The sequence below is a fragment of the Stegastes partitus genome, unplaced genomic scaffold (assembly GCF_000690725.1).
Source record: "Stegastes partitus isolate 25-593 unplaced genomic scaffold, Stegastes_partitus-1.0.2 Scaffold128, whole genome shotgun sequence".
In the NCBI taxonomy this organism is placed as follows: Eukaryota; Metazoa; Chordata; class Actinopteri; family Pomacentridae; genus Stegastes; species Stegastes partitus.
In genome coordinates, this window is record NW_007577859.1 from 454,940 (window position 1) to 465,784 (window position 10,845).

Genomic DNA, 10,845 nt, shown 5'->3' on the forward strand with positions numbered 1-10,845 from the left:
ACAGCTGCAGACGCTGAGAAGACGAGCGCTCGAGGCCACATGCAAAGATTTACAGTCGTCTAACAAAATGGCAATAAAGGCAATGGATGACTTTTTCTTTGGGAGAGAGATGGGACATGTACATGTATATAATACATTTTTAAAAAGTGGAAAACTTTGAATGAAATAATAGGGAAGAAGTCAGACAAACATGGAAAGTACAGGTCAGATCATCAGGACATATGATAAACACTATACCTGGCTTCAACAGATTTTTCATGGTGAACAGTCTAAGATTTTGTATGCAAGCAGATAGTGTTAACTTGTAACATTCTCAACAGCTTTTCTTTGTTGTTGCTTTTCACTATTGTTTCAATATGAAATATTTTAACTAATTTATTGATTTAGATAAACTTTTTGAGTTGTAAACAGTCTTTTGATGATCTGGTTTGGCACAACTATACTGGTAACTGCATGAACTTAATATTGTGTATAATTTAAACCCAGATTTCTAGATAACTGATTTATTTAATTTCAAGTTGCGGTAACATGATTAAATTAGCTTGATAACTGAATTCTACATCAAAATGAACTCAAGTTCCCTATCCTTCACACATAAAATGCCTTGATGAAGTCAGTCAGTTAATATGGCGTGCTAGAGGAGCTGTAGGTTGAATAAATATGATTCAAAAGACGTTTCAAGGTGACATTTTCCAGGTAAATATGGCCTGTGTTCAAATACAAGACAAAAAATCTACTCAATGTGATTGACACAACCTAAAAAAAAAGAAAGACTGTTTAGAACTATGGTCATCAAGCACAACACTTAAACATTTGTTTAACACTGAAAAACTTGCCGGCACAACTTCATTTATAAGAGCAATCAACATAAAGGCTTGTGTTTTTGTATTAATTGTTAAGTGATAATAAAAAATACCTTTGATTGTTCAGAAGAGGTGAATTTTCTTTTCCCCCTTTACAGTTTAATAGTTGAGTGTAGCTGTGCTTTAGGGCACCAGTAAAACAGGTCCTAATAAATTTATTGTAAACAATACCTGTGCTGGTCTGATGGTGGTTTGGTTTCCTTAAAATATAAAAATATAACAAAACATGCCAGTCATTTACCTTTAAGACAACTTTTTTGACATAAAGTCACAAACAAAGTATTAATTAAAGCAAACCCAAATCAGGGTTAGGCAGACAAAGTGTTTTGTTTGCCTAATATTTAACATTTATTCTCTCTGTAAGTCTGGCTGAAGCAGCAGAGGTTTCCCATCCGTCATGACAGGCTGAGTTTCCCTTCAAGACAGTAAGGTGGTACCACACTGGGCCGCCATGGCAGCTGTGTAAACATGAGACATGAGCTTCTCTGGGCAAAGCAAAAGGTAAATCTGACAACTGTTGACTCGCTTTCTCAAAATAGTGAACTCAAAAGTAACAGCATCGTGGCGTAAAGGTTGTAAGAATACTTGGAATACCCTTAACTGACTGGATGACACTTGATATATGAGTGTAAATTTAAAGAAAACATGAGTCATGAAGAAAATATGCATGCTTTTGTTCACAATATACACGTTTTTGCACACATCCACATGCTGTCCTGTTGAGGACATGTGCTCTAAAGGCAAATAAACGTACTGCCCTGAGTCACAAACCCTGGATTTTTCTTTTTATAAACCAACAGTCAACCTTCCCAGTGAGAAAAAGTGGGACAATGTTTATATAAAGTTATGGTAACACCCTCCGAAATCCTTTTGACAGCATGTGAAGCACATTAAACCATTAAATTTTTCCTCTTGCAGAGAAGCAGGAGGGGCCTGGAAACATCAGGAAGGAGATGGCGTTGTGTGTGTGTGAGTGTGTGTTGTGTGTGACGCAATGGGAGCAGAGCGGGGCAACAAACAGCGTACAGTAACCTGCACACACCAGTGTTTGTTTTTCCATTAAATGGCTCAATGCATTTTTCTGGCCTTAAAAAAGAAAAAACATTTCTCAGCTGACGCTTTTTTCTTTTTTCAAACTTTTTCTGATGCCTGGGTTTTTCCAAACAAGAGTGGCATTGACTGTAACTCTGGAAGGTGACGTGCACACACACCAGTTTGGACGCCCTCACAAGTGCTTATTGAGTATGCAACGCCAGAGTCTCCATCTTCAACTGCAAGCAGAGGCCGACTTGTTCACTTGACCGCCATGTATTATGAAACAGCTGCCGTCTCTCACGTGGAGCGCACACTGTCTAAATCCTTTATGAGTAGAAATGTATTATTAATGTTTTATGTAGCCCTACCTTAAGCTTTGTTTGGTTACATAATGTGCCCATAAATGCAGCCGATTCTCTCGGTGCACACTGCACAAGCCTCGGTGAAATTGTTCTACATAATTTGTAGTGCGCTCATTAAAAACTGCAAATGAATCTTTCTACATCATTCAATTGTTGTGAAATCGCAGTTGCAAATGCAGGTGATTCTAGAAGTTTAATCAAGCATCAGCATAAGTAAAACTATGAAAGCACTTTGACACATGCCAACTATTGTCAGTGACTATACAATCAACAAGTCAGAGCTTTAAAGTAAGAGTTTTAGGTTTTGGAAAATACACTTATGGGTTTTCTTGCCAATAGTTAGATAAGAGGCTTAATACACCTCTCATGTTTGTGAGTTAAGTATGAAGTTACAGGCAAAGAGTACAGCATTATGTTTAGTATAAAGCAGAGGCTCTATCCTAGCTATAATAATGCAATTCAGCGTGTTATACTTGCAATAATAAGGTAAAGTTGTTTTCAAACTGTTGCCTATTTACACATCCAGCAGTTACAGAACAACATTATCATTCATTTGGAGTTGTGTTTCTATCCACCTGGTGAACATAAGTCTAATATTCACCCTCTTACAGCTCCATTTTTGTTCTCCACCAGTTCCTTAGTTAAATATCTGGTTCTTTAGCTGATACTACTATACTATATTCATCAGCTAGTGGCTAACTGTCTCCGTCTGCCAGTTGATGCTGGGCAGGTATGAATACAATAGGTCTTAGATTTTGTCTTTGAAAACAGTGAGAAACAGTTTAAACCAGTAAAGTTGTGGACTAGACAGCTAAAATATGAGCTCACAACTGAACTCTATAAAGCTGTAGATTCAGGCGATGACTCTGTGTAGGATCAGCACCAGCAGTAACCAGTGTCCCATTATCATCAGATGCATTTTTATAATACAATATCCGTTATTTCCAGTTTACACCTGAGGCCTGTACTACAAAGCAGGATTTGAGGTTTTCGAGGTAACTTCAGGTTTAACTCCAAGTTTCCAGTACTACCACAGTGGTTCACTTTTTTACTCGGGTACATCGCCATTGTAACTTATGCTGAATGGCTAACCTGCTCCAGAGCAGGTTATGTTCCTGATAAAAGATCAGCATGTATAAAAGCACCTCCTACTGAACGATCAGTTCACTTGGAAAAATGTCACCAGGATTAGAAAATCAAGTGGAGCTCGGTGCACAGACAGTGAGAGGGGAGGATATGAGTTATAATAGCTGCAAGCAATTTCAGACTCATTTCATTGTTCTATTTGGCATTGTAGAGAATATAATCCTGTAATAGAAACTAATCAAAACCCTTCAGTGTTCCAGCCGGATTGCTGATCTTATTGTTGATTTGACAACAGGTCTATTTATCGATTTCAACTACGATTTTACATTTGTTCTGTATTTGTTCCCGAAATCTTTTACGCAGCTGAAAGAATAAGACTAAAACAGCCAAAGGACCTTTTAACACTTACCTTCCATATAAACATTGTTGCAGACCAAGCACACCCTCCAACCGCCTACGCCAGCAGGACTACTCAAGACTGGCTCAAGGAACACAGCCAAGAGCTCAAGGCCTTTACCTGGCATCTGAGCTGCCTAGATCCAAATACAGTCAAGTAGCCACACGATCCACAGAGGCCCCACCCTGCCACCTACAGGACTCAGCGCTGCCACCGTCGCTGTGGCAGACATTCTGAGTACATATCCCAATAGGTCAGGGCTGTTTTGGCAGCACAACAGGGAACTACACAATACTGTGCAGGCGGTTTTAATGTTATAGTTGACCAGTTCATACAGTCGGTGTTGGTTGGCAGAATTTGTTACCATTAAACAGAGCAAGGAAAGCTGTTTATATCCAGTTTCCATGCTAACTCTCTGCTGTTAGTAGCTTCCTCTTTAAAGATATTTACAGATGTCAGAGGTTTCAGGTGTTTAAATTTGTTGTAGGGTGAATTCACTGGTACATTCATTTTTTTTTTTTTACAATCATATAATACTTATGACATATCTAACAAAAATTTTTTTTATATATTTAGTATTTATTTAGGCCACTGACCAGGACTGGCTCAGTGCTTGCAGGCATGGAGGGAACATATTACCATTATGTATTGATCTCATAACCAAAGCAGAACAGTAACAAGCCATTGGACTATTGACGTATGTCCTCTGCTGCTATGATGAATGGTTGATGCTATAAACTGTGGCATCCAGTAAATGTGACGAATCTGGGTCCTTGTGTGTGTGTGTGTGTGTGTGTGAGTTTTTGAGCAAGTGTGCATGAGGGGGGATTTAGAAAGAGAAACAATGAACCTGGCAAAAAGAGGGCATATGCAGGGGGAGGGGGATCATCATCATCCTGTGCAGCCATTTACATTTTAAATGTTATTACATAACCCAGGAATTTTTGGAGGTTGAATCAATTGGAATTATGTAATGGCCTACTGAGTTGCTGTACACATAACTGTGTGCGTCCCTTCACGAACCTGACCTGTAGGATGGAAAGTGTACTCGCCTGTGACAGCAGAGGAGTTAGCTCGGACTGTTCTCACAGAAAAGGAAGGCTGCGACTTTTATCGACTCACTTGTTCCAAGAATAAACACAAAATCAGTGGACACTTCTATGCCACACGTGTAATCATTGTAAAAAAAAAATGTCTTAAAAGCATAACTTCAGTGTCCAGTGTCTTATATTAGAAACACAGTGACATCACAGTAGCTAAAAATATCTTACATTGTTATAAAGTCACAGTGAAAAGGCATTTGACTAATAGACGTTGCATTGATTTCTTTGCCGTTTGCCTCGGGTCAACTAAATTATAAATGCGTTGATGTTTATACATGCATTTGGCTTTTGCACATTTTTGCCAAGTTGTAGTGCAGAATTAAAATAATTAAAAATATGGCTTTTTTATAAAGATGCAGCTTCTTAAATGACCTCCAGTTAAATCTTTAAGACAACACAAACTGACTTCAGTGCACTGCAGTCCTGCAGAACGTGTTAAATGAGGACCACCAGTTACGATACCAACCAGGTTATTCAACTGAAGTACACGATTGTCTTCACCTTTGAAAGACTGAATTATTTCAAGAGGCAAACATCTCAAATGACAGCTTTATCATTTCACTTTAGAGGAGCACCATTTCATCAGTTCCCTGCTGAAACTTTGCAGCAATTACTCATCTTTTGATGCAAGTAAGTCAGTCAAAAGTCAATAAGTCAGTTCAAACTGTACAGCGAGGATGAGTCGAGGGTGCTGCCCAGTGGACAAACCGTGGTAATACAGTTCAGTTTCAAACATCTCAAAGACATTTTTGCTGGTAAAGATTGTGCATTAAATCCAAGACAAGTATTTTTAGAGTGTCATTGTATGTTTTTTTAAGGATGTAGTGACTCTACTGTGACTACCTGTGTTGCAGCTGACATGTCTCTAACGTGTTGCTGTTAAAAGAGTGGACATATGTCTTTTAAAATAATACACAATGACAGTGACTACATACACATATTTAAATCCTTTAATTTAATATCCCTTACACTGGAAGCTTAGAGGACTGGCTGCTTAAATACTATTAGGTGGTTAAAATCCTGGCTAATGCATTGAAGGGTATTTAGGATTTTAGCTTTGCGGAACTCAGCAATTTCTCAATCTATTCACATTTCATCTTGAGTCTATTATGAAAAGGGGGTTTAAAGGGGTTTTAAAGCTCGAGCAGATGATTATTTTTAGATGTCATCGGGAAAACATTCCATAATCACCTTTCGGCAAATTGTAATTCAAGTGGTCTGAGTGGAAAGTCTTGTGCGCTTCCTCTCGGCTCTGCTGTTAGGATTTAGAAAACGTAGCCTGTGACAGGAAAATTTGGCCAATCACAGAGCAGAGCAGGTGAGCTCGTATACAGAGCAGCAAAGTCCTCATTGGTAGGAGGATGGTGGTGGATGAACGGGTTAAACAGAGTGGAGTTTAGGTCCTGTGTGAAACTGAAAATAAATGCTGGCTAAAAACTCTGGGCAAGCGTGAGCCTGACCTGAGCTTCAGACGGGTCGGATAGCATTTTAGTTGATTTTGGAGCGATCTTCTTTCAATGAGGACATCAGATAAAGAGAGGTCATTTAATTTAAAACTGATAAAGTGGGGGAGTGTTTTGACACTGCACTGCTACATTTACACTCCCCCTCTGTTATTGCTTGATATCAGTACATTTGAGTAGAAAGGAGAATGTGACCGTCACAGTGCAGACGACATTGATAAAGCATGCCGCATAATGCAGTCCAAATAAACAGCTGCAAACAACTGCTATCACTGTGAGACTAAAACGCTCACAGTGATAGCGTTTGTAAATGTTGCTTAAATTTGATCATTTCAAGCGTTCCAAACAACTTTGCTGACGTTTTCTGACAGATGAACTGAGCCTGAACTGCATCTACGGCACAGGTGTTTGTTAGATTACCCCCCTTTTATTCGCTTTGATAGAAGGATCTCTAGAGGATCTCCAGAGGCTCCCATGACTATCAGCAGTGTTGCAGTATTGCATTGCAGTATTAGAACCCCACCCCATTTGGGGTTTTTGCAGCCAAAGTCTATGTCATTCTCCAAGCATCCACGGCCACTGCGGAGGGCCTGAAGCACTTCTACATCTAACATGCGGATGAAGAGCGGGTCAGGCACCAACAGAAGCATAATGGATTTCTTTATGACTGTGGTTGCATGGGCTTTTTATTACTGGAGGGAGAGCGGCAGTCGCAGTTTAAGGGGTTATTTCAGAATAGTCAATCTATTTTAAAATGGAAAACGCAGGGAAGTTATCTAAAGCCGTGCGTGTTGGTCAGTTAAATTTCCGGTGGCGTCTTCTGTTATACATGTGAAAACACACACATGTATACTGTAAATGAACACTGAGTACAGTAACACACGACCCCCCCAGCTCTTGGCACTAAATACCTCACTGCCTTTTTCAGTGGCACTTCAAAAGTGATGACATGCTCGAGAGCAGGAGTCACAACATCTAGCACGCACACAAACACACACACATACACACACAAACACACACACAATCCACACTCAGGAAGGGACGGGAGCAGGTGGCGAGCCAGGGGTGTGCTCCAGTTCTGACTGGGTATTTATAACCTGCATGAGTAGGCGCTGTCACCTCCAAACAGCCATGAAAATGCTTAAAAATAGGTGTGAGAATGAATGTGTGGTTGTGTGTGTGTGTGTGTGTGTGTGTGTGTGTGTGTGTGTGCGCGTGAGAGACAGAGACAGGGAAAGAAACAGACACTGCAAACAACATAAAGAAAGTCCTGGACTGTTTGCATGTATGACATATTTCATTCCTCTCCACTACATTGGTCCACCCATTCAGTTGGGACAATGTTATCATAATTTGGCATGGTCAGACCCACACACACACACACACACACACACACACACACACACGGACACAAAGAAACTCAGACTGATACACACAACCAGGGCTTTAGGGGATTTGAAGCCACATGTGATCTGACTAATGTTTTTTTGTTCCAGGAGTTCAATGTGAAACTACACACACTTTGCACATATGCTCCACACAAACGAGAAGTTCTAATTACTTTGTGAATTAAAGTGCCAGGGTCGCCTTAAATCTTCCTTCTCTTTGTTCTGTTACACTGACGTGCAGCATGCCGCGGTGTGATTTACTGTGACATGTGAGAACACACACGTTCTGGTGTGGAGTTAAATCAACAGGCACCTTTTATTTTAGGTTCTATAAAAGTCCTCCAGAGGCTTCATGTATGTGGAAGTGCGGCTTCTCCTAAATCCATACATGTTCCTAAATAGAGGCAGCAGACAGGCTGGCGGTGGGTCGCAACCAGACAGTAACTTATACCACTTCCTCTTGAACCTTGGCACCCGAGAGACATCATTAACAGTGATCAAGTGTATCATCCAGCACTGCGTTTCTGTGCCTCTGACTTCCTTGAATGCATTAAAAAACAAAAAAGTTATACGGTGTAAATAAGGCCACTGAAATCTTTTGAGGGTGGCTCAAATTAAAAATTGGCAGCACTCATGCTTCCTTTCTAAAAAGAGGACTGCAAAACACCTTTGAGTATGCACGCATGTCCGCTGTGACGTGTTAATGTTGACAAAAACACAGAGAGGAGGAATATTTCATAAGAGAGCCAGCACTGCTTTGGTGTCCAGGCTTCATCTAATTTGGAAACATTGCGGTGATTCTCCAGATTCCTTTGGTCGTTCTCCACAACTAGCATGTGAAGAGTGTAATGTATGACAATTAAAAGTTCTCCTGCTGAGTCACATGACAAACATTGCAATGATTGTGCACATCATAGCAGCTGTAGGGATGTTGCTAAAGTGACAAACTGTTTTAAACTCATTTTAACAGCAGAACAGGTGATCTGTAATGATTTTCTTTTTACTTTCTGTTCATCCTCAGACTATCAATGCTGTTTTGCTGCAGCTGCTAATGGAATCAGCATATTGTGTGATCATGTCTTTTATGTACAACCAGCATATTTACAATCCCCTAAAGAGCAGTTATTCTCCTACCTCAGCGAGTTGAAGGATTTCAGGATGCAGCTCGGGGTCTGCCTTCACGGGGATTCCTCCGGCGGCAGTTTCAGGTCCATGCTTCTTTATCCTGCCAGTGCTCGTACTGTGAACGCACCCCATACTTGCACCTCTTTCACCTTTAATTTCCTCAACACTCAGCCGCTCCTTTGAGTCAAGTGCTTCGCTCTAGAAGCTCCCTCTCCTTTTTTCCACCTCTCAACGCTTCATATTTTGTATCTTATGTCTTCTTTTCCTCTTAACATTTTCCCTTCTTCCCTCGCAGCGACTCCTCACACTTCTGCCCTTCGCTCTGACAGCTCGTCCTGCCCTGAAATCCACCCCAGATGACTTTTTCCCCCCCTCTCCTCTTACAACCCCTCTTTCTCCCCTCCAAGAAGGTGTCACCAAGAGCCGACCCTTCGCTCCCTCCTCCTGCACTCTTCCCTGTCCCTTGCACTCTGGCTATCCTCACTCTGAAAGCATGCAAGCATGCACTCACCACCTCTCTCTCTCCCCCCTCCACTTCCCCCTTTCCACTTGCCAATACCTCCTTCTCTTCTCTTCAGCCTCTACAGACCCTCAAATGTCTTGTACTCTCTGCTCTCCTGCTCTGCACTTACAGACCCTCCAGTCTCTCCCCCCCCCTTCTCTCTCGCTCCATCAGGCTCCCCTTGCTGTCTCTCCATGGGGGAGAAGGGGGCAGCTGTTTTGGCTTGTTGATGTCAAGCCCTTCCCCTGTTCCTTTGGCTTCATTTCAGCCCCTCTCACGCTCTTCCTCCTCATGGGGGAGTGATTAGATAGAACTTCTTTCACACACGTCATCCCTCCAGTCCCTGCAACTTTGCACATGAGAAGGCACTGTAGGCTCGACAGCAGCGATCCCACTTCTCCCTCCTCTCAGCTCGTTGGAAAGGAAGAGACTTTTAACTATCTGCTTGCCTGGGTGTTTCTTGAATAGCATGAGCGGTTAAACCTCAACATTTTTTTGCCAATTAAAATCTCTGCTTAATTTTTTATCTTTTCACTTTTGATATCTCTGCATGTCTTGCAATCAACTCCACTGTCCTCTTTGATGGGACACATGACATCCTTAATGTCCTCCCTTTATCCCCTCGGTTTCATGCTGCTTTCCCTCCACTGAAATTTCAACAATGATATGCTCTGTACTTAAATCTTAGATCTGCACTCCCCTACCCATTAAATTCCTTCAGACCACAGCTCCCTCTCTCTCTCTCTCTGTAACACACACACAACTGTATTTCCTCAAACTGGGTCCCCCAGACAAAATGCTGCTTTAAGCTGGAGGTTTTTAGGGTTGCGAGGGGAAAATCTCCAACAATAAGCTCTTTCTAAAATCATGTTTTTAGCCTCTGGTTAGACGATACAAAGCAGCCTTTGGTTTAAATGCGACACAAATCCACGCCTGGGAGCTAATTTAGGCGGCAAACCATGACTTTGAACGGGGGATTTTCAGCAGTGAGGTGAAGACATCACATGCAGATGGCCCTGTCAGGTTATGAATGCATTAAATAAGTACGTGATTATGGGAAATTTCACCTAATACGTCACCTGGGGACACAAATGGCACCAACTCCAGTCATGTTGTTGCTTTAAGTGGAAAACAGAGAGACCCTCCTGTGTGGACCAGCTGCTGATTCTCATAGCAACATGGGAGGGGGGCTGGTGATGGGTGGGTAGGGGGTTAAAACTCTAAGGTGCTGCACTCTGTTCACTGTGAAGAACGACTCTGATCTATAACAAAATGCTCCATTACTGAGAAAAAATCCTGCATTTATGAGCACTACACAAACACATGCTTCTGTAAAATTAGACACTTGCCGCTAGTTTACTTGTTAATAGTTGTAACTGACTTCAACTGTAAGACTCCGACTTTAATGTAAATTAATCAACGTTTACATGATCTTTAACTGCAACTACCTGTAAATTACAATATTTTTCTCCTGCACTGTTATGAATTGCAGACCTCCATCATAAATAACAATGTGGCTTC

General features: G+C 41.3%; 1 protein-coding gene across 1 annotated transcript in view; it reads right to left on the reverse strand.

Moving 5' to 3' along the window:
- LOC103354987 (tensin-like C1 domain-containing phosphatase) overlaps window positions 1–9,464 on the reverse strand; it is a 33,209-nt gene extending 23,745 nt beyond the window's left edge. The window contains exon 1 of the mRNA XM_008278618.1: window positions 8,832–9,464. Within this exon, the coding sequence (XP_008276840.1) occupies window positions 8,832–8,954 (123 nt within the window). The 5' untranslated portion in view covers window positions 8,955–9,464. The remainder of the gene's footprint in view (window positions 1–8,831) is intronic.
- Window positions 9,465–10,845: the final 1,381 nt, after the last annotated feature.